Source organism: Pagrus pagrus, assembly GCF_965226575.1.
Source record: "Pagrus pagrus genome assembly, chromosome: 2".
Classification (NCBI taxonomy): domain Eukaryota; kingdom Metazoa; phylum Chordata; class Actinopteri; order Spariformes; family Sparidae; genus Pagrus; species Pagrus pagrus.
In genome coordinates this window covers 9,960,559-9,986,309 of record NC_140186.1, presented here as the reverse complement: position 1 = coordinate 9,986,309, position 25,751 = coordinate 9,960,559, and the positions used below count along the sequence as shown (strand labels likewise).

General features: G+C 38.9%; 1 protein-coding gene across 2 annotated transcripts in view; it reads right to left on the bottom strand.

The window, feature by feature from the left end:
• The window catches only part of fbxw7 (F-box and WD repeat domain containing 7), a 122,890-nt gene that overhangs the window by 53,834 nt on the left and 43,305 nt on the right, over nucleotides 1-25,751 (bottom strand). The window contains exon 1 of one of the 2 annotated variants that reach the window (XM_084341072.1): nucleotides 15,216-15,615. The exons of the other annotated variant lie outside the window; for it this stretch is intronic. Coding sequence (XP_084197198.1) covers nucleotides 15,216-15,443 — 228 coding nt within the window. The 5' untranslated portion in view covers nucleotides 15,444-15,615. Of the gene's footprint in view, nucleotides 1-15,215; nucleotides 15,616-25,751 lie in introns of those variants that run through there. 2 annotated transcript variants of the gene reach the window in all.

The window sequence follows — 25,751 nt, the reverse complement described above, 5'->3', positions numbered from 1 at the left end:
CAGATGTCATTTTTCAGTTTTTGGAGCAGCACAAGCAGAAATCAATTCGACTCATTGTTTGAGGGGAAGTTTCAGAGATATGTATGTCAATATAAGACCAAAATAAATCCAAAACTATCTGTATTGCTAGATACTACTCGGGCTTCAGTGATATGTGAATGTTTTTTGTGATCTGGGAGAACTGTCCCTTCAATAGTAATGTTACTATTAATAAATATTGTTAGGTAGGTGTGGTCAAAGGGATTTGGACAGCACATTTTTAACGGCAGATAACGTCCGAGTCGGTCAACCTGTTCCTAAGTAGCTTTTGATCTACCTGGTGAGATCACTAGAGCTGCAACAATTGGTCTATTAAGCAATTTGTTGATTAGTGTACTATATCAAAGGAAAATTAGTTGCCAACTATTTTGATAATCGATTAATCATTTAGGTCAGTTTTGATGCAGAAATGACAAACATTTGTTGGTTCCAGCTTCTTAAAAGTAAGGATTTGCTGCTCTTATTTGTCATTTGAAGTCAATAAAGAGTCTTTGGGTTTTGGGCTGTGGGTCGGACAAAAGAAGTTATTTGAAGACGTCACACAGGGCTCTGGGTCACTGATGAGCATGTTTCACTTTTTTGGACATGCTGGTGTAAGAGCTTCAATCAATGATCGAATAGCAAAGATAAATTAATAATGAGGTATGTGATGAAAGAAAATAGCTCAGTATAAATAATTAATTTTTACAAAACTGTTTTGAAGCTACTCAAATGTTTTCATGGTAAAAAATGAACTGTTCCGTAAGGGTGACTTGCAAGTACTACAAGAGAGTGGCTCTGTAATGAAGGTGTTTGTGGTGGATGTCTGATGTAATGTTGTGTAGGTGATGAGGCAATTCTCTTTTGGTTCATAGAAATTGATTCTGGTTCTTTAGTTTCTCAACCAATTTTGGGGACCAGCACCGGCTGAAATGGTATCAACACCAAACCTTCACTGCACAAACAGCTCAAAAGTAAAAGCAATTTCTGTGTTTGTCTCGAAAGAAACAAACCTGAACTGAAACAGAAAAGAAGAGTAATAGTTTGCGGTTGTTAGTCTGAAAGCAAAATGTGAAAACTCCAACTCCCACACACAAAACACAAAGGTCTACAACTTGCGAGGAGACCGAGGCGCCAAGTCACAGATGAAACTGCACTTATTTTTCACTTTTCCCCACTTTGCTTTCACATATTTCTTTACTTATTTTTTACCCTCTTTACTCATTTATTTTATGCATAGGAAACCCTTAAACCAAAAAAGAAAATGAGCTAAAATTGCCGCAATCATTCCAAACATGTTCTCAAAGGCAGCTCTCAATACTTGCCTTTTCAAGTTTTTTTCCTCCAATCAGAGGGAGATGGAGACAGACTGTGGAGGCTAGATCTGAGGCGGCTGTGGCTCAGGAGGCAGACCAGGTCGTCCACTAATCAGAAAGTTAGAGGTTCAGGGCGCCCTGGTAGCTCAGCTGGTAGAGCATGAGCCCCATGTACAGAGACTGTGTTCTCGTCACAGCTGCCCAAGGTTTGACTCTGACCTGTGGCCCTTTGCCGCATGTCATCCCCCCTCTTTCTCATCCCTATTCCTGTCATCTCTCTTAGCTGTCCTAATGAATAAAAGCCATGAAAAGGCCAAAAACCAAAAAGACAAGAAATCCCTGTATCCCCCGGCTAAGCATAGAAATATTTTGGGTCGCTGTATTGCTCCTGATGAGCAGGTCGGCACCTCGCATGGCAGCCTCTAACAACACTGTATGAATGTGGGTGTGTGAATGTGACAAGTGTTGTGAAGCGCTTTGAGTAGTCGGTGAACTAGAAAGCCCTATTTAAATGCAAGTCAATTCACTGTTTATCATGGATTCATTCATCCCAACTTTCATAGCATTGCTACATTTCAAAGGGAGTTTGTTTTCACTACTGTTGCAGAGTGTTTGCTCATGGTGGGTATTTGTTGGGTCTTTTTAAATAATATTATAAGGTAGAAGAAGGAAGAATCTTTATTTAATCACATATAATAAATACAATGTACAACATAGTGAAACTGGTACTCTGCATTTAACTCATCCTGAGGGAGCAGTAGGCAGCGGTCATGCCCGGGGACCATCTCCAGATCTAAGCCAGTGCCTTGGTCAAGGGCACTGACTGGAGAATTAACCTGGAGTACCTGGAGGAAACCCACAGAAACACGGGGAGAACATGCAAACTCCCATGTAAAACTGAGCCAAACACGGGGAGAACACTCCGCACAGCAAGATCTAGACCTGCTCTATATGAAAAGGGCCCAGAGAAAAGGGTTATGTATTGATTTGGCGCCATATAAATACAAATTTAAGGGTTGTTCTCTTGACAGAAATCATCTACTTTTTAATAACTGAGCCACTAAAATTCATTCTGTAACTTTTGTATTTTCTAAGAAGTGGATATCAAAATGCATTTCAACTAAGTAGAGGTGAAATTGTGGTATTTCCTTTCCTGCCTCATAGACGTTGGAGAAATGACATAAAAGGAGGAAAAAAATAAAAGTTTTGTTGCATGTGCAAAGTCAAACAAGGGGGAAAAAAAGGTTTGAATGCACCAATATGAAAAGTGTATCAATTGATTATCTTTGGTCAGATTAACACAAAATAAAATCTTGATAATTAACAAAAGAAGCTGAAAATCTAAGGCTGTAGTAAAACATACATGACAAACAACAGGTTGGACTATTCGGTGGTCATGGTCAGTATATCTTTGCAGTTGTCTGGCGCCCTTAAAATACTTAAATAGATTTGTTCACAAGTAAGTAGTCCACACTTTTACAAAGGCCCCTTTTTGGAGAGTTAAAAGTTTCAGAATCAATCAGCGTCTGTTGGAGAAATGCTCAGTCAGACAGAGTCGTCTGCGCGGAGACTGAATGACTCAATTTAGGCGGGACAATAAGCGGCCCATCCAGTGTGAGGAGTGAGGGTGTTGATTCTGCTCCTCAGAGATAAGACCGGAGTCATCCTTCCTGACGGAGGGAAAAATTTAATGAATGAACGGGTGAAAGAAAAGACTGCAAAAGTAGGAAGAGAGAACGACGAAATTGATATAATGTAGGCAAAGCGAGAGTTGAGGTTTTATGAAGAGTGAGTCAATATTCTGCCAGGCATGCAGCCATCCTCCCTCTTTTTTATGCCCTCTGAGGGCAACTGAGAGGGAGCTATAATTTTCACTTCGATGTACTGTTAATAGCACAAAGGAGAGGTTTGTCCTTGAAAGACTAGAAAGAAATTTCTGTACGGCCTGGAAGGATTGCGTATTATTCTCGCCATCCATTGACGGAGATGAAATTCTCACACATAAGCGTATGAACTCAGAGAAAGAAAACTTTAACCTATACAGCTACTGCAGCAAGACAGGGCTCCAAGCAAATGATATAAGAGAGTGTGAAGTGTGATGCCAATCATTAATACATTATTCTTAAAAGGTGTGATTTAGAATAGGCCAGAATTATAAAGGTAGCTTCAAAACTACAGGGGACAGCATAACCACTTACTGCTGCTGACCATACTGGACTTGCTAATCTTTGCTGCAGCTATCTTTGGCTGTAGCGACTATCTGCCCTTAGAAAGTAGCTTAGTTAGCTGCAGAGCTAAGTGGCCCCCAGTGAATTGTGGAAAGACAAACCAAAAATAATTAATTAAGCTTAAAATACTTGAATTCAGATGGGATTACGGTTGTATTTCTCTTTTTAGTAAGGAAATTTGTGTAAAAATATGTCCTTTCTTAATCCGAGTAGCGACTTGCTGTTTTTACATCTCCCAGATGAAACTACAAAGGATAGCTGGTTAGCACACAGTACATGGACATCGTCAACACTGTTGTTCAATTTTTGGGATGTTTTGAACTAAAATTCTGGTCATATCTTACAAAAAGCCCAGGTAACGTATCTATTCTCTCAGATCCTAGAATGAGTTGATGTGTCCTTATGCCATATTTTGTGATGTGATGTTTGAGGAGATTACTGCGTAATATTCTAGCAAAGAGAGGCCAAAGGGAGATGGTCAAGGCCTCTATTAATAGTCATCTGAGTCACCACATTTACATTAACGGGAGCAATGAATGCATCCACCTCCTCACAGCAACAATGCCTTGATGTTTTGAATAATAAAATGCAAAAAGTCAGAAGGGTGCAGGAAGACTGATTTAATTGAATAACACATCTAAGTAACCATTTCAGAACTTCTCTTGCTGTGTGGGCAGACAGTACAAAGAAAAAGTAAGAACCTGGGGTTAATGTGTTCGGTCGCATTCAGATTGACAACTGCAGCAAACAAAACGCAGAATCCTCATACATTACAATGAGCCCTGCGTGCTGCCTAGCAAAAAAAAGTAACAATGCGTGCCACATTGTCCAGCAAATACTGTCAAATACTGTAGCGAGAGCCTATAGTCCTGGTTTATTATTCCACAGTGTTAATTCTTCCGTTTACCTTGAGAACGCCATGACCGAGGATCAAGTGAATGTCGCTATGCTAACTTTCCAGACTTGTCATTCTTCCTCCCAGTATTATAAACCCCTGTGCAGTGTTTTGGCATGTGATAAGCCTTCAAAGTCATGGATGTACTCCTCAAACTAAACCACCAGGATCATGTTTCATTTTCTCACCGGTACCTGTAGCGACGCAGCCTCTTGGGGTTTTTTGACAGAGTGCTATTTTTGGTCTGAACACGGCCTTACATGTCAGACCTGGGAGGTACAGTACACCAGAGCCAAGGTCATTTATAAACTGCACAAATTATAAATATGGATGTCATGGCCCCAACCTGGCAGTCATCCATCATCTCTTACGCTGTATATGCTGCTAATCAATGTCAGATGATGAATCGGGTACAGTATCTCATATGGGCCAAATATGGTCACTTGGTCACTGGTCAGCACAGGAGGGGCTACTGTACACATCTGAGATCTGGCCGGGGTTTTATGCTCACTTTTTGTGCACAAAAGTAATTTCCTCACAGTAATTCTGTTGCTCTGATGGCACAATAAATGTCACAGATGCAGCATTTTTACTGTGAGATTTACACAGCCTCACTGTCCCAAGTAGGGATGCAAATTTTAAGCAATTTCTTTAATTGATATTTGGTGGCATAATTGATTATATGTAAATCAATAATACTTCATGAAATTTGTTGTAAGCACTGACATGATCTATGTTCAATGCAAAATACAAGTAGGCTACATTAGGAGCTCAAAGAACAGATAAAGTAAACTTGAATGAAAAACTAAATAACAAAATACTGACTTCTATGAGTTTTTTTAATTGTGGAGCTAACAGATGTTTGCATGAATGGGAAGTCTTTTTGTATATTTTAAATTACATAATTCTTATTTTTGAATTGAATACATTTTCTCATCCAATTTTAATTTTAATTCCGTATTTTATTTATGACTTGCGAAAATTATCCAGTAATCTGCCAATTATTTTCTAGATTAACTGTTTTGTCCACAAAGTCTCGGACTCTGGGAAACCCTGATGAACATTATCTAAGATGACGTCTTCACATGTCTTGATTTGTCTGACCAACCGCACAAACCCCAAAAAACTATTAAATTCTCAATTGTAGAAGACTAAAGAAACCAGAAAATAATGAAATTAGAGATGATGGAATGAGAGAATTAGGTGTTGATCGCGCATTAAACGTATTTATAATGACTTATTATCTGGCAATACATTTGTTGTTTCAGCTCTATTCTTAAGCCAGCCATTTAAAAATCAATTAGGTTAGTTTAAAAAAAAGATTGCATGCTCAAAACGCTGAAATAAGGGATTTTTACTTAGCTCATTAAAGGTTTATGCTGTAAAAAGTTTTCACAGGCCAACGTTGATATTTTATGTTACAATAAAACACCTAACAGCTTGGTCCTAGAGCATTTCGCAGAACAAAATTGTTTTTCAGTTCTTTAGTTCACCTTTGGAGACCATGTCCTTCAGATATGAATGAATGTGGACAACAAGTCAAATCAAGACACCTGAAGAAAAACTAAACACACAAAGAGAAATAAGTTTCTATACACAAACACTTAACATTTGCACCCAATATTTGCCTCTTTGTCCTGTTGCCTTGAATATAACAAATAAATACAAACTTTCCCTCTCTTTTCAGTCTGTCTTGCTCTGTTAGAGGCCGTGCTACGGAGGGTGTAATCCTCTTGTTGCTGAGCAAGTATTTGAATTTCTGCTGAACCCGTGAGCAACAGACCTCTGTGACACCAGCTAAGGTATGCACACGCATACACTCACCTACAAAACTTTGTCTTCCTGCCATTAAAATAATAAAGAGGCACTTGAAGCCTCCATCAACTGGAGTTGAATTCCAAGGAGGCAAGCTCAAGGTTTTGCTGTCGTTTGAAGAAGCCAATATGAAGAGTTTCCAGATGTAAAGGCTGTTTAAACTGTGTAAAGAGAACAGGCATGACACTGTTTTTCACAGAAACTTGACATCGTCCCCATCTGTGGTTTTTAGAGACACTTTCCTTTTTATGATATTAAAAAATGTGATAAGGCTAGCTGGGTTTCACAGCCTTACAAAGAATGCAAATGTCATCTAGCTTTCAAAGTCTGAAATAGCATTCCCGTAACCCATACTTGTTACACTACATAACAAAAACAAAGCAAACAACTTCACAAATTGACATTAGATTGCGTTATTGTTGCTGTAATGTGAGGGAAGTCACGGACTGCAGCGAGTGTCCAGAAAGCACTGCAGTGCATCAGAAGTGCACATCAAAAGCAGGGGGACCACACACTGACTCAGACAGCAGGGTTCATACACAGATTAGACAAACTATGCAGACGGCCGCATCAGTTACAGCCAGTCAGCTATCCATTCACAGGCTGTCTTCACTGATGACCAGATTATAGCAGGCAGGACACTGTGAAAGGCACAGGGGCGGCTCATTGAAGGTCAGTGCTGAGAAATGCTGATACTAAGACGGAGTAAAAAGGACCGGACACAGTGATTCACGGCTCACATTTCTTTAGGCAAAATCACAGCCATGTCAGGTGGAGCGGTCAATTGTTGAGACAAAATTACACCGAAGAACATCAACGTTAAACTGATGTTGACTGAAAAGACAACAGATCAGTATGGAGTGCTTATGTCAGAACTCTTTCAAGTCGTCCACATATACATGAATTTAAATACAAAGATTTACGTGGGCAGTAAGATGTGGAGCCTAAAGACAATGAATGCAAACAAAATGTATGACAAAAATGTGTTTTTGATGTATGTCGTATGATGTATGTGCAAAGTTAGGCCCTAGAAGGCGGTTTTCACTTTTATTGCTGGAAGTGCAGATTTTCTCTGATCATTGAAATTCTGGTTTTCCTATGAGCATGATTTGTGACATCACAAATAGTTTTGGAAGCCAATCCTGGTCAAGTATTCAGCAACTTGAAGCTTCTAGTGTGCACGTACACTGAGAATGGACTTAACAGTAAAGTAAAGGTGACATCTTGTGTCCAGCAGTTTAACTCACTGTCACGGGAGGGTTGCTCACAGAAAAGTGCTTAATTTTTGGAACAACACAGAGCAGATTTAGTGTTAGAGATAAGAAAATTCGAAAGGTTCAGTTGAACCTCAAGACACTGTTATTCAGATGGTTTATTGAGTTTCAGGTCTATTTAATGTGTCCAACCGTGTTGAATTATGTGGCAGAATGTGTGTGCCATGCAGCACAACGGAGATGAATAATTTAACTGGATGAGTAATGTGTTTGTATGGTTGAAAGATAAAGTGTTTAAGAGGTTTCATTTTGCTTCACACCTTCTTTTAAAAGACAATGTTTAGGAGCTGTGACACTTCCCTGAAGGAAAAGAATCTTTTCTCAGCTCATGCAGTATCTAACAGCGTGGGAAATGTCAGTGCCTTCAGGCAGCTCTGTGGCAGGTGGAAGCACATCGCCATCCAGTATGTAAAGCACAAACACTACGCACCCGGAGCTTGAACTCGAGAGGTATTTAGATCAGGTTTAAGTTCACCGATCACATGTGATGTCAAAATGCAAAGACTGCACAGTTATTAATGACTATGGAAAGCTGAATAAGAAGGTTGTCGCAATATTTCTAAACACATTATTATGAGTCCAAGGCCCAGTTCAATAGATTTCAATCAAAGTAGAGAAGCTTTGGATGCCATAATTATGAGTCTGCACTGAAATCGGGGGTAAACAGAACTCTTTGGCCGATCTGGGTGCTGTGAAGCTTGCTGACTGGATCTGTGTGCTCCCTGGAATGGGACCGCTTCTCAGAATAGCCAATGGCAGATGCCTTCCTCCCCTCTGTGTTATTTGGAGCCCAAGGGCAATGGAATCCAAGCTCCTGCAGTATAGTATGGTGTGGTCCTTACTTCAGGACAGAGAGAAGGGCTTGAAGTCCGGTGGACGAAATCAGCCGTCTTTCAATCACTGACTCATGCGGACAAGCTGTCTGCTTAACAAATGGGGTCAAAAGCACCAGAGTGATATCACTGGATCAATCTTTGTTGCAAGCGAAGGAGACTAATTGACCTAAAACATGAACATACCCCTGCAACTGCTCCAACTATCACGGATAGTCAGTAACAAAACGAGGGCTGCAAACAATTAATTAAATGTGAAGAAAATACACCATTTATCATAGTTACGGCCATGCAATATGATGATATATATCTTGTGATGATGGAAAAATGTCTACCATTTATGTTGCAAATCACACTTTTTACTGCAATATTATTTATCATTTGGACGATGCTTCAGCACCGCACAGATGCAGTTTTAAATGTAGTGTACTACAGTGTTACTTCTCACCTTGCTGGCCCTCTGGCTGCAACCAGTGACAGCCTAGCTGCACTTAGTATTTTAGGCTATTCTGTTATGTTACCAATTCTTTCTTTGCACTGTAGTTCTAATTTAAAAGTTCTTATTTTAGATTATTTTGTTATTTAAGAGTTTTCTATTTGTTGCTGCAAAGAAAGAAGTGAAGAAGTGAACAGTACATCAACATCTTTGTCCTGTAATTATTCACACAATTCATACTACTAATGAACATAAAATAGAAACAAAATTAGTGTATTTTATCTCTGTCGCGATATTTGGGTAGGACAACGTTGTGATATAAAATTTTGGATATTGTCCAAGCCTAATCATAATAGTTGCAGATTCATTTTCTGTTGATCGAATACATAATTCATCGCGTTAGCTTCCTTTACTTTTGTGACTATTCCAAAACAGCAAAATATTAATTAAGGCCAAAGTTTCATGATTCTTTAGGTATCTCCACATGGCTTTCTTACCACAGCAGCCTGATTTTCTAGGTTTTCAGGGATAATGCAATAAGACAAAATTAGTATATAAACTCTGAAATTTCTAATATACACATTGAAATGACACAAACTGTCACACACTTTAAAAGTAACAAACTAATTTGGGAATCTGACATTAGCATCACTACAGTGTGTTGCAGTGAATTGCATCAGTAATGGAGCAAGAAAAACTTCAAAAGATTAATTAATTAGCCTCTTCTCCTGTCAAACACAACATTCTACGTTATCTAAAAACAGAAGATAAATGGCTAAAAGGCCTGAGTGATGGTGTGTGTGGAGCAGCGTGATACTGTCAGCGGAGCTACAACAGTTATCTACAGAGACCGACATCAGAAAAAGGCAGCTGCTCCTCGAGGGCAGCAAGTTTATCTAAAGTGAAACGCCGGCTGCAGCTGAACAAAGTCAGGTAGGAGCAGCAATATTTATGTAGCCAAATAAATTTACTCTACGTTTAATGAAGTGCTTAATAAAAAGCATATGAAAATTTGCATTGCTGATGTTGTTAAGAGACTTTTAGTGTTATATTTAGGTGCTAGTTGGCTTACACAACTGTAGTTTTCCTGCGGTGTTGCTGTTCTTGCCGTGGCCTTTTTTTATTATAAACACAGAGGAGTTCCTTTTGTCCACAATAACTCAAATTTGTGTTGTTTATGAAATAGTTTTTTCAGCCTGTAATGATTTCAGGTTAGATTCAAGGTAACACCTGTTACTTAGTTTGACAAGCTGTTCAATTTTCACTGTAACTCAAATTGCAATATTTACAAATAGGCATACATAATCACAAAATATTGACATCAACAGGTGGCATTTTTCCAAGACAACTTAAAGTGAGGCAAAAGTGAAAGGACCGCACAGACAGGGCAATGACAGTGATGCTAAAATTAACTTCACTGAATTAGTTGAGGTGAATTCAAGGTTTCTGTGATGGAAAACAGTTGGTTTTGAAATATGAACAGTAAAGACAAATAACACTTGAGCCGCTATAAGATCATCTGACTTGGTAGTAGCAGGATCAGGAGCCGTATCATGTCACCCTGGTTGTCACGTAACAGACAGGGACAGACAACTCGAATTGAAAGTGAATACGAATGTCCTCCGTGTATCCGGGCACATGTTCTCAAAAATAGATGGTAAAAAAAAACAGAGATTCAAATAGTGAAAGATGCCCTTTTGAGGTGTCTATATATGTGTCATTATGATAACATGATTCATGATTAACTAAAAAAAAAATGCATGAAAACGTATTAGTTAACGGATAAAACTTATTCTAAAAAACTGCATTGCGCCTGAATCAACCAGTTGACAGTAGAAACAGTAGATTTCAGAGCTTTTAATACTAAGACAAAACCACACGCTGCAACTAGACTGAGTTATAAGGGTTTATAGCATACATACAATTTTTCCTAATTGCCATTCTTGGTCATTGCTGCTACAATCATAGTTTGTGATGTGGCTGCTTGTCTAGGTCTGTTTTTTTGTTGGCTTTCATGCCTGTATTAGTGTTGGGAGTGTTGTTTTATGCGTTTTATTCCTTAAAGGCCAGGTCAAGGACAAGGATTGTGTTTTATTAGTCATGGCTATGCTCCTTATATACACTGCATGGTTTGCATTTTATTTTTATTTAGATGCAACAATGCCTACATATAGTGTCCCTGTAAAATAAACTAATAAAATAAAATCAGTAGCAACATGCAAAAGTCCCTTGGTAGATTGCGTGTCTCAGACCAATGGGCCACCAGTTTAACAAAGTTCACAGTCATAAATAAACTGACGGACGGAGAAAGTCTTATCAAGGTGATAAATCATAAAGCAAAAAAAAACTCAAAAACATCTGACTACAAAACTGTATGTGTGGCTCTAATTAACGCATCGATAGACAAAACAACAGGAAACTCTGAGGCGCTTGTCAAACTCGCTAAAGAGAGCTGCAATACACCCAGAACACCTGCTCAAACAGCAAATGCATCTTGCTGATAGCTGTTCATATAGACATAGCTGCTATGGGCAAGTCCAGATCACCTTACTCAACAGGCCTGCAGAGCAGGGTGTGGTGAGTGAGAAAAGCAATACCGCAACTAAAATGTCCTGCTGTTAATGTTCTATATCTTGATCAGCTATCTCCTGCAGCAGCTGGATGCCCAATCTGGCTCCCGGAAATACAGTAGCTTCTCTAGGGCACGTTTTAATTGGAAACTGAATCCAGGACTATTTTTATCAGTATAGTATGAGGAGTTGCAGATCTCACTTTAAGTTTGTTAAGAGATGTTATCGATACGAGAGGCAACGCTGCCTTGTAGAAAGCTCCCATGATCGTCTCCACAATAATATTTAAATTGGAATCAGAGTTTTTGTCAAAAAAAAAAAAAGAGGAAATAATAAAGCATACAAGTTCTGTCCAACATAATTATGTGTTTACAGTATGGTTTGTTCCTTCTGAAGAGAGAGCTTCAGGCAACTTAAGTTGTGCCATACCGCAGAGACCCTGGGAAATCCCAGCTATGCCATTCACTGGAGACAGCTGCCACACGCACAGCAGAGCCCACGCGGCCTCCTGCTCAGCGTGGACCAACAAGACCATGAACTGGCAGCAAAACGTACTTAGCAAACAACCTCAGAGCTCAAGCTCCTTTTCTTCGGTCTCAAGTTTCTTTACTTGCCCTTTTAAAAAATAAAAACAAATATTCAAAAGTAAAAGTTTTCCTGAGCACAAACACAGATGTCTTCATCTTTCCATGCAAACAGAATCTAAGACCTTTCATGTGGTGGTGCCACTGTCATACAGATGGCAGAGTTTAACACCATAACTCAAGGACTAACATAATCCCAACAGTGCTTTTCCCCTTGTTTAACAGTCAAACCAATTTTCATACTGCCGGAGACAGAAGATGAAACCATCTCCTTACAACTGCTCCCAAGGACACTATCTGTCAAGTATGTTAACCTTAACAGGAGTGGAATGCATAATTAAAGATTTAATTAGGTTTATGAAAAATGAGTCAGTGCCTCAGTTACCATCTGTACATCACACCAATAAACAAGGCTAAGAGTCTACAGCCATGTTTGAGACTCATTTTTATTACAGGAATTTTTTCATCAACCAGAGTAAAGGTATGACTGCAGGTAGGGCCGTACTGAGCAGGTTGAAGCTTTGAAAATTCAGTCATAATGTTGACAGTTGAATCCTAAATCAATATTCTGCACAGCCTTTTTTATGTGCATCCCGAACCAATCTAAACCGCTATTTCTGCACAGTTGTTGATAAAGATTTGGCTTCACTAATTTTATTAATATTATACTATTTTTAGAATTAGATTCCAGTGGTGGCAGCGTAGGATTGATCCAAACATTTCCCATTGCTCCAGAGCCTTGTAAAGTCCAAAAGTCAAAATTTACAAAAAAAAAAAGTTAGATGTTTTCATTTATAAAATTCACAATGTTTTAACATAGTTAAATATTCTGCTTCAATCCATATTTGTTGGCTGTTCAAAAACATTTTCACAAAGGTCAAAAAGTAGCACAGCTGTATTAAGTGAGCTGTCTAGCAGGAATGTAAGAGCAACATGAATTACATTTATCCAACAATAACAAAATATTGATTTTTATTTGCTCGAACACTATTATCGCAACTTACTTACATCAAAAACAATAAAGTTTTATTCAGTTAAATTCATTTAAGAAAGTTGGAATGGAAATGTATTTTGCCTGTTGAATCGCTTTGTTTTGAGGATTGAGAATTTGTAAAAGGATTTGTTTTAGGGTGATGAGGTCAGGAAATATGATGGCAGACAATAGAGGCTCCATTCAGAAAACCTCAATGGAAGCTTTGAATATAAAAAAAGGCATAAAGTACAGCTCTAACTGCATCATATAAAATGATAGGGGCTTTATGCAGAGATGTAATTAGGGATGATGCATAACATCTTATTGTCAGCGGAGGTGTAACACGTCTCACTCTTTTGTCTCCCTTTTTGTTATTTTACAATCAGTGCAGCCTCGCCTTGCAACAAAGATTTGATTGGATATGTTTTAACCCTGTGGCTGGGTGAACTAAAGAAACCTCCTGCTGCGGTCTGTCTCAGCTTATCCTTTGAAACTACCGTTTAAACTCCTGCATAAACATTACTTATTAAAATGAAATCACCATAATAGACCCTTTGTTAGCTACCTTTCATGTGAGAGAAAACTAAGAAATGAAAAAGGGCCCGATGAAATACCTGTAGCAAAAATACTGAGCTTGTGATAGAAAGGTCAGATGAGTATCTCAACACTGAGTAAACAAACTGGGATCTTTAAATGGAAACAGCCATATAATGTTGCGTCTCAACGAGTCCTAGATTTCCGATTATCTATCATATGTATTGTAACATTGGTTAATATACTGTAAGACAGCTAAGAGTTCTTTCTCACCTCTAATGACATTTTAATGAGTCAAAGCTAAAATTAACATCAGTGAATATTGACTATGTGGATTTTTTGTATGTGAAGAAATTTACTTTTTATAGTCAACTATGATTTGCAGAAACTATGGAGTAACAAATGCGCTAGAGGTAATATGAAATTCTTAAATGAGAGCATAAATAAATGATTTGTCAAATATATTAACAAATACCAGATTTATACAATCTGTTTAATTTCAGTTTTGCAAGATATTACTTACCTTGGAATAAATATACTTTTTATCAGTTATAAGGTGAAGGCTGAACTACTTTGTGAAAGTGTCGTATCTGGCTTTCATCTCTTGATATTTGAAGATTAGACTGCCAGAGACAGAACTTGAAGAGATAATCGAGATCTTATCTAGAGGGTCTCAGTCTTTCAAAAACAGCTATGGGTTCACTTGGTAAGCATCTCACTTGACATGGGTTTTTTTATTTCATTAATTTCCAAGTCACACTGCATATAATGCTGAATTAATTCAGCAGGGAGGTCAAAGGAGACTTTTAATGCAAGTAGTGTTACTGTTACAGCTCTTATCAGGCGACGTAATTTGCTGCCAAAGAGGAAGAAATCACTGTCATAGTGAGAGTGGAGTGCTGATGTTTTGGAACCGCTTCAACGTGCTCGGACACATTAGAGGAATTGCAAAATCTAATGCAAACATGTTTCTCAATTAATAAAATAAACTGCCCAGTAGACATTTGTTACTGGAGGCATAAACCATTGATTTAGGCTCAATCATCACTCATCATAAGTCAAACGGTTAGAACTCCGTATATCGCTGATGGATATACTGTAAGCCATTTTGTTCATTTGTATTAACTACACGACAGTTGATATATAGTTTACATATAAAACCCTATAACACCATGTTTAATAAACCATAATAAACCAAAACTGTTTTTGTGATACTTATTCTATAAACAGCAATTGAATAATTAATGCATACATCTTCATCAAAAAAAAAAAAAAGAAAAACTAAAAATAGGTCCATTGGTGACGGCCTTTTTAAGGTTATATGTCGGTGTCCGTCGTCCGCCATGGGTGGAGCCGTGGAAAGCGAACTTTGTATCGACAGCAAAAGCGTATAGAAACAACTGAAGTCAATGTGACAAAAGGACATCTTATATAATCACACCTATCCTAACATTCTTACTAATACAACTCAAGCGATGTGAAAAGTCTACAAGTTATTCAAGTTCAAACATGTCACGAAAGGAAGTTATGCTCCAATGGGTGGGGTAACTTTAGGTGATGTATAAATTCAGCAAAATTTAAGAAGTTGGCTTAAATATTCATTTTACATTCTGATAAACCAGCAGTAACTAAACATAACAACAACATGGGGGGAAAGTGGGTGACAGTGTAGGATGACCTTTGACATTTTTGGGCTCTGTGGCTCAACGACACCCAAAACATATACATACAATACTCACCCGTCTGCGACAGAAGGGCAAACTCTGAGCAATGATGTTGATGCTAAATATCTTGAGCACTTTCTGAGGGGGTAACGGTTCCTTGGCAACTTTCTTGGGGTCTGCCACGTCGAGTGGCTGACTCTCCAGCGGGACGCGCAAAGTCTTCTCTTTCCCACAGGCAACATTTGGCATCTTTTTCCGAGCCCCAGACGACGAGAAACGGGGAATAGGGCAATGCCGCAGCATTGCAAAAAAGGCTGTCTACTGGATCATATCCCAGAAGGAGACTGGAACGCTGGCCGACTATTGTCGCACGCAGATAACGTTTCCTAAACAAATGTTATATCTTCCAGGCACGGACGTATCTATACTGCACTCGCTGAGCCTCTGAACCTACCTACTCACAACTCATCTCCCTGCTGACTGGCACCCTTTAAAATATCTCTGGGGTGTGAGGTCACTGTTGCGCCCAAGCCAGGCGAAGCAGCTGCTGGCTTGATAGAGGATGGACCAACTCAGCCTCTCCCCCCTCAGACAGGCACTGTGGAATCTGCTCTCATGACCCCTCAGCGGTGGAATGCGTACCAGCAGTCGTCCGACGCAGTACACGTGTCCAGGGAGCTTCCTCATTGTGGTCATTCTCTGACCCCCCCTCTGGTCCTCCCAACTTAGTGGCCTACATCATCACTGAGCCCAGTTAACTTAACCCCATGAAAACTGTCAGCAAACTACAAATAAACCGACTACTATATCACCATCTGAAGCACATTTGTCAACATAAGTGTTGAACAAGGATATGTCATGCGTTAACCTTTTCTGACTCTTCCACGAACCAAGGTGATCAGGAATGTCAGTAACTCTGTCTATGTCAGCAAAGAAGCTGAGGATATTTCAGGAGAGGACCACAGAGTACTTCAATGTTAGTATGTGTGACACATGCACTCAAATGAGGATTCACTTGACCAAGTGTCAAGAGGGATAGACTTTTAAGTCTATGAAGGTGTCTTCACATGGAGCTACAAAGAGAGAGGCAGCAGGAGGATGTCGATCCTTTTCAAATGAACCTTTCTGCACAACGAGGCACTACTGTCAGAGGTGTGAAGGGAAAGAGGTGCGTAGGCGCGACAAGTAGTACAACAGCAGGGAGTTGAGAGGTTCTAAATGACGTTTATGCTCAATTTCACAGATAATTAATATGCAGGAGAATAAAGCTGACAATCAGTGCTGAATGTGTGTAAATCTACAGATTGAGGGAGAGGCAAGAGACAACCTTCCCTGTGTGCATTTAAATGTCGGAACACATGGTAACAGAAACACCAGGGCTTAACCTCTCTTCTATTCTCACATCCACCATTGTTTGAGGAGGATTACAGCGCCAGAACGTCTATCAGAGCAGACTGAGGCCCTGACACACCAGGCCGGTTGGACGCCATTGAGTGCTTGTGGCTGACCAACACCCATAGTTTTTACAGTATGTTCAGCACAATTGGAGCAAGTTGGCGCCTTATCGGCAGCTGTCCAGCCAACTGAGCATGCTGAAAGAGAGCGAAAGAGAGCTGTCTGACTGACCCTACAGTCTACCAAATTTCATCCACTCAGTGCAGTTTTTCCTTATCTTTGCTTTCCCCTTCTTCATACATTCTGACAAAAATGGCAAAACTTACAACTTCTTTAATTTAAAGGAATTTTAGAGGATCTATTGGTAGGAATGGAATATCATAGAGTTGGGTTGATAGACGATGTCATAGTCTATTGCTGACGGCTGACAGTGATTAACTTCTGAGCCCTTTACAATCGTAACATTGTGATTTAAAAGGCGCCCCACCAGGGCAAAAAAAAGTAGTATGTCCCTTCAGAGTTGCTGTAAGGCAGGAGATGTTGGCATTTATAACATGTGGGAGAGAAAATGGAAGGAAGTCAGTTGCTTCTCAATGCACTAACATAACGTCTCTGTGTCCTATTTATCTTTCAGACAAGGTACATTTCCTTTGTTGTGATCTGCAATCAAATCTCTAGATGTTTTAAGAGCCTAAACATATTTTTTTGGATTCTAAAAAAGGTACAGTGACAATATGTTTTCTTTCAACGAAATTGCCCCGCAATCGTTCCTGAGAAAGGATGTGATGTCATGGCTCTGGTGCATCAGAATAACGCTAGTTTGTAGTCTGGTAGTGTGATATCGTACCAAACATGGTGATAAAACACACTAGAAGAGTTGAACAAAGTTGAACAAACTTGTAAGTCCGTCACAGGCGGCTGGAGATGGAAGCAAAATAAGAAATGCATGCTTGAATTTGTCCATTGTTCAGGCTTCAATACAAGTGAATTGGAGACGGAGCGAATATTCCCAGGACGTAAATGTAATGTGACGGCACCTTAACACGGGGGCAGAATCCGCAAGCAGTCAGCGGTGAGCTTACCATCAGCTTCAGTATTTGCAGAGTGTTCAAGTGTGCAACTTTATGTTAAAACAACATCAGTGATACAATGTTTTATCAGTTGGCCTTTGCTGGCTCCAGGTCTTTAGGTTTAGCTTTATGTCAGGGTTCTAACACACCCCTGTCCTCAGAGACAATGAACAGAAAGTTATGTCTTCCAAATATGCACCAACAAAGACTGAAAGCAATAGCAAAAGTGACACTTATCATTTCAGTTACTGGAATGATTCGCTAAGATCATCTAATTTTCTCTTCCCCTTTCGGTTTACAAACCATGATTGACAATGAGGCGACTGTAAATAGCCGCTTGTTTCTGACATGCCCCGGGCCTTCTAGAGGTTACTTGAGCTTTTGGACTAATCTTAGGCCATAAAGTTATGTGACAGGCACACTGCTCTCCAGTTTGCTACAACATGGTCAGCCCAAAGTAACTTGTTAAATAGCAAGCCATGCAAGCATATTTACCCTAGGATCCTTTGCAATACTTGTCCCCAAGCTTAAACAATATCTATTATGCCATTTTCCATCATAGTTCAAGAAATAACATTCAAAAGAATTGATCCTGTTTTCTTTCCTGACCCTAACTCAGAGAGATTCCTCTGGTGGATAAAGTTCCTGTAATTCTTGAAAAAGTTCTCAAAATCAGGTGTTCTAACTTTGTGCAGTTGAAAAGTGGCTGAAACTGTGTCATAAGTATATTCAGAGATCTGGTGCATGGAACTAAACAAGCGGAGAGAAACATGCAGCCCCATTGGGTTTTACGATAATCAGACTACCCAAACAAAGAAGATCACTGCCATACAATGACTGCAAACTATTCTAATGACTTGCAAAGTATTTGTGGTCATGACATTATTAATGTAAAATCTGATAATTGGCTCATAAAGTGCGCTAATTAAGTTATTGCAGGGGCACATGCCGCTTGTCTGTTTGTCTCCTTTCTTTAAATACTGTATCCCCAGTTTTACTGCCGGGTCACTGAGTTTGCAATCCCCGATAAGACATCCCAAGACTGCTTGAGAGCCAGAGGTCAAGTATGTTAACTCAGTAACTCAGTACACTTACAAATCAATCCCAGCTTTTCACAGCAACTGAGATGACATGGTATGGCTGCACATGTGGGCCTTGAGAAAGGGGGACACTGTAGGTTTTGCCCATGTGGTATAAAGTTAATAATGTAGAATAACAATGCCATCACAGTCTTATATGCTGCTGACCAGGCATCAAATCAAAACATGTGAAGGTACCATTTCTCTCCAATCTAATGAAAAATGGCAAAAATTCATGTAGATGAAACTGAAATGGCTGTTTGCATACTAGAACAGTAACTTCTCATGATAATTCAGAATACTGGAATATCAAGTAGATGTTTGTAGTTCCAGCAGTGTTTCACTTAGGCTATAAATCACTCAAAACAAAGCACGTTTCTAGTTTTTACAGCTGCATATTAAGTGCACTGCAATTCTTCCATTTTATTCCTGCTGGTTCAGTGCTGCCAATATCACTCATACCCTCTCACTGCAGCTCTGCAGAGCGTGAGGTGACTTTTTGAATAGAGAATCTTTTTATAGACTCACTAAGATGAAATATCATAAATAAAATATATTCCTACTGCACCCTAATGACAGTCAAGAGTTCAGCCTTTTAATTTAGCTAAGGGATAATACCATTGAGGTGGGTGTTCTGCAATTATAATGGTGGATGCAGTGAACCCCCTAATACTTAGAAGAAAAAAGGTTGGACGAGCCCCAAACTAGTTGTGGCCGGCTCTGATACCACAACAAATAAGGTAGAACATGCAAGGGATTAACTACATAAAAGGAATTATATTCAACAAAGATACATTTTATTATAACAAATGTTAAAAAAAAAAAAAAAAAGTAGTTTATACCAAATTAATCTGGCAGGAAAGCTGCCGAGTTAACTAATGCCAACTAAACTATTATTCCAAAGTAATATGAAGTGGTGCCAGGGGAAGAGGGAGCCAACAGACTAACAGGGTGGGGCAGGTTTTATGCAACTTGGAGGCAGAAGCCAACTATCTCCAAATCCTCGATGACCTCCAGCTCCACTCAGCAAGGGAAATGGCAACACTGAAACGCACAACACAAAGGCCCTGGGGCTGTCACAATATCCATGTGGAAGATAAGGGTAAAGTGCCGGCTTTTGGTGCAAAAAAAGTGGTTTGAAGTCTAAAAAATAAAAATAATATCACCCCCACAATGTCTCCACATCAGCCAACAATGATGCTACAACCTCTGCCAAACATCAGAGGTACTGCTGGAAAAAAAAAAAACCATGAACACACTGTCACGCACTGCTGGACAATGTCCATGTGAGACAGCCAACAGCTCGTTACTGGGAGTCGTGCACTCACAACCTGTGGCTCATGGACTTCCAGGCCACTGCCTCCCTCTGGTGTCAAAAACCGGGACAACAACGTTGCATTGCAAAATCCCCTTATACAATAACAGCCCGTCAATGGCAGGTTTTTGCAAGACATTTCAAGAATCTATTGTGCAAACGGCATAATCCCTAAATTCAATTAAGCGACCATATTGCTTAAGTATGTAATGCAAATTAGAGCTGCACAATGCAATGAACCCAATCACAATTTTAACATCAACAATTAAACTTGTTATGCTTCTTAACAAGCATTAACCAGGCTCTGCTTCCAGGCATGATTACCAACGGAGACAACAAATTTGTCACTGCACAGACAACCTACATGTATAATGTAACTGTATGATCTAGGGCAGGGTAAATCCTTTCAGTCCATGTTTCTTTGTCGTAACCTTCTAAAGCAGAAAAGGCTGCCGACAAAAAACACGCTGAGCTTGCAAGAGCGGTGGACACACACACACATGTAACAACAGAGCAGCCCTCTCTTTGAACACGCATGAAGAACCTCACTAATTTGGAAACTTAGTTTGTTTTAAAGTATTTTCTAAGCTTAGTCAATCCAAGGCATCAATTGACATCAATGAGCACAACACTTGGATTTAAATAAAGAGACTGCTTAAAAAAAAGCCTTTTTGAAGCACCAAGGCAGCACAGAAAACAATCACATGTGTGGACAACCTATGAAATGAAAGTGCCAGCAAGTGGGAAGCCAGTGAGGGATCTGTCGTTTTTGCTGCACTTGTGATTTCTGCTGGTTCGTTGGAGCATATACACACACTGAGCTAGTTTGTAGAAGATATAATATACAACATGTCCGCTTTAAAATGTCCAAAATTGATTTTACATTTGTAACACATCCTGTTGAGTTGTGTACTTACCTTTATGCCGAATGTTTTTAAATGTTCAAACCCAGAAAAATCCTTTTGTTTTCTCAAAGTTACAACGCATTTTATTTGGTCACCTGAAGTGTAACTTCTGGGACCAAGATTGATAAAGGAAATCGCTGAAAGTGAATGGGGCCGAGACCCATCCTCCATCCAAATTGTGGCAATCCGTTCTGTAGTTTTTGTGTAATCCTGCTGACAAACCAACCAACAAATGGAGACAGCTGAAAATTTAACCTTCTTGGCGAAGTAATAAGTCTAGCAATGTATTGCATTAGTGAGATTTTTTTTGGTCATGAGTGATTCAATCACTCTTTATAATGTCATATAAACTAAACTTTGTTAACCAAAACAATTGAACAATTGTGATAACCACAGAAAACATAATTTTGGCCAAAGTTTTGCAGCTTTAACAAAATTATAGAAAAGACCACAGGCAAATCAACAGGCTTGTAGATGTGTATGAGTACAAAGTGAGGGCTTGAGTGAGGGATTATTGGTGAGGGACTAAAAGACATTGTCGTCAATATATATTGGTAGTGACGCAAGCTAGTTCCTTTCATGTGGGAGGATGTGAACACTGGTCCTTTGTGGCTCATCTCTGCCTGTTTGACAAGGCCAGTGTGTGGGAGACACCACCTACAATGAGCAAGCTGCCTTTGCTCTGGAAAAACATTTAATTAGTGGCAGTGAATGGAAGAAAAGTGGAGAACTGAATGTAATGTCCAAGTTTGCTAAAGTAAAGACAACTAAGCTGCTCTTTCTTATCTCAAACAGTGATACACATACCGAACAACCTGCAGTACAGTATACATCACTGTCCAGGTGGAGTTCAGAGGACATATTTCTCAATGCCATGAAGATTTCTGTTCCTATGGCTGCAGCAACAGAGACGCCAGAACGAAAAAATATTACTTCAACCTTGTAGAAGTCACTGAGTAAGCAGCTGCCCGCATCATTTGTAATCACCACTATTCACAAAGTAAAAGCCACTTTCATGTGAGAACGATACAGCCAGCTATGAAAATCTGATAAGACGTTACAAAAAGAGGAGAAGAAACAAGGACATCTGAGCAACTAGGGATGACACAAACAGACTGGAGCTAAATAGATACTTTCACACCACATTCAACGGTGCTCAGATGTATGCAAACATTTTTTATTAATCTACCCAGATGGCTGAGGTGTGAGGCTGAAAAGGTACAGCAACTATTTTTTTTAGTCAAAACAAAATGTACTTAACATATCAGACACCCATCTCACATTATACTTCCTCACAATATTAATATACTTCCATCTTCTTTTAATCCAGATGACTTAATGATTTATTCAGTCAATGTAACACTATCGGTGCACTCTGCCACACATTATGGCCTATCATTTTGCCTTATCATAGCTCCGCAGATCCATTTGCCACTTCAAATCTCTGATGACTCATTATAAGACATGTAATCCTGTAATAGATCACATAATGCCTTAGTCATGAGTCATGACTGATATGTTAAAAGTAATTCTAAGACAGGACAGGCAGCAGCGCACTGTAGGGAGCCTAAAATGGGTATGATAGTTATTTGTCTATTCTTATCACATAAAAAAAAAAAAAATCTATGACATCTTATTACAATTTAATTTGATTTTAAGACTTGAATATTTGGTTATGGTTTGCAAACAAACCAAACTACTAGCGGTCATAATGAAATTGGTGATCCTTAAATTCAGATTTAAAGCACATTACATTTTTATACTTTATACTCTTTAATCGTCCCATCCCTACACTTTAAACACAACAGAAATTGCTTTTCATTTTTAAATTCAAAAAGAATGGGAGAATTTCAAACAGGAGTTGGAATTAATGAGAATGTTCAATCAACATCTACTCCACTTTTATAAGAGCATGTTGTAACCTTTAACACTGACCTTAAACAACCTTTTACATCATTTTTCACCTGCTAATGTCACATAACCTTTCTTTCGAGGGACTACTGTATATGGCACAGCATGCAGATATCAACACCTGCTTCGGCCAAATGGCTACAAGCCATGTTAACTCAACACCATATATCCTGCCGTTCTACATGTGAAAATGTCATGTGATGCACGCCCATTTTAGTAACGTTGAATAGAAAAGGTATCTTTCAAAATGTTAATCTGACAACTGAACTCAGGGATATCTTCTCACATTGAGCCTGCAGAGATGTTAATCCGCAGCTTGAAAATTGATTCATGAAGATATTTAAGAATTTACAAAGGTTAAATGATGAGGATAACCTCGAGTATCAGCACGTTGGCACAGGGTCAAAAGACAACCAAGTGTTAAGTAAGAGGAGGAGATGAAGCCTACTTATTCTGAGCCTGGGAACACCATCTGTCCTAACTAGAGACATGCTAAAACATGTGCAACACCATCAAAATGTTAGTTCTTAAAGCGCCGCATTTACTTTAAAACTTTACACCTGTAGTTATTGGTGTTTGTACACTTCTGCCACACACGTAGTGCATGAATATATCACCTAACCCCACAGGGACTGACACATTCTTGGCCCAAACATGGGTACCGATCCTCTACTACAACCCTGGTGCCCTTGGTCTGACACATGCATACGGCAGCTGTCAAAGTGCACATATCATACTTGGCAAGACTGCATGCATACGATCTATGGGAACATACACAGGACCTTTAAATATGTAACTTATATGGAGGTTATCAATATTCTACTACCACTACTGCTACTATTGCTACTACACTAAGCACTTTGTGACCCTGAAAGCATAAATAAAAGTAAATTATGATTTACTTAATTAACAAACTGCACAGATTCATGTTTGAATTTCAAGGCCGATACTGATGGTTTCAAATTCATTTTTCACTCAACCCACATCATCAGCTAATAGGACTAATTGTTTTTGAATATTCAGACTTTCACCTGCAAAAGTGGCTCATTTAATGATCAAACCACAACAGCTGTGACCACTGATGACCCTGAATAAAACAAATACCTACAAATTAATTAAATGACTGCTTTTGTCATTCATTTCTCAACATTCTCAACGTTTCAAAGACAGCTATTTAGTTTTTATAAAACCAAGGTCTACATTAGTCTTTGTGGATTCTACATGAAGTCTCAACACTCACTTTACAATATTGTGGATGTTGCTGTTCTGCAGGATGTCTTTTTTCATATGTCTTAGGCCATTCAGCTGTCTCTAAAGCTGCAACAAGTAGTTGATTTAAACGACTGAGAGAAAAATAATCTCATTTTAAATCAAGAATGCGGAATATTACTGAGCTCCAGTTAACTTCTGAGGATTTTCTGTTTTTCTATGTCGTATATGTTGTAAACTAATTATGCAATTGGGCTTTGGACTGTTGGTTGGACAAAAACAAAACAACTGAGGATATCATCCTGTTGTGATGGGCACTTCTTTACCATTTTTGGTTAATCGAGAAAATAAGCATCATAAATTGATAATCAAAATTATGATACGTTTCTAGCCCTCGCATCTCACTTCTCAACACTAAAGAAAACTATGGATTTGCAGCTATAGGGATGAAGTTTTGGAATAAATTACATTACCAATTCTGAATGATTGAATTATACATATATAATGATTAAATCTAAACTGATCTGGGCACTTCAGCAACCTTTGAACTGTTTTATTGTTCATTTGACTCCATCTTGTCTAATCCAGTCTAGTCTAGTACACCATCTCTGTTTAGCTTTAACCTTTTAGATATTTTGGATTTTCATTTCATTACTTGGCCTAATCACATCTATTGTACGCATTGGAATCAGGGGACATCCCACAATAAAAATAAAAAGCTTATACCAGCGTTTCCTAAGATACTGATTCGTTTTTATTTTTTGAGATTTCTATGCTTGAATTGTGTGCCAGCAATTTAGAATTTAAACAGAATTAACATAATTTAAATGTGATTTTTGCAACTTAGATAAGCTGAGAAATGATTTACAGATGTTTTAAATTTCTCACTTAAGGGGTCAATAAATGACGATCTGCCCTGTCTACACCGCTCCTAATTCCAAGCAAACAAGATTCAAAGCCAAACAAAATGTGTACATTAACATCAAAGCCAACTGGCACGCTAAGACGGCTAAGACCCTGACAAACCTATCTGACAGCTGTGTCAGATGGTGAGAGGTACACAGGAGTAAATGCAGACTAAATGCTATATTTAGGTCCAACATAAACAAGGGCAATATCTATATCAAAGGCTCAGGAAGACATGTCTCGAGATTGACCCCCACAGATATGAAATAATACAGGAAACAACTGTCCCTGTGACGAGACAAAATCCTTGTCAACAATGATTAAACTCGACTGCTGTGCAGCTTCCTTTTGTGTGAAGGGTGTGGAGGGAGCAGTATACTGGCCATGAGTCTGCTGATGACAAATCTGTCACAGCTTTAGTCATTACTGTCTGTTGAGATAGGCGTATTATCTCTGGTGTCCTCTATGTTGCCTCTGGTGCCTTAAGTTGCCTTTTAAAACAGTAGCATGTCTACATGGACAACAGCTCTTCATTTATGAGCAATCGATTTAAAAAATTTAAAAAATACACAGACTCTAATCATCTGAAAAATGCTGAAGATGCAGAAAATCGGTTGACTCAGAGCATACATTATTTATACACATGTAAATATATGCATATTTTAGTTTTACTTGTACTTTTAAAACTTAAGTACATTAACTCGAGTACTATTTGTATTGGTATCTTTCATGTTTATTGCAGTAATATTTTAACACCACATCTTTACTGTTAGTAAGTATAACTTTGGGTAGAAAAAGTACAGTACTTTACCTCTGGAATG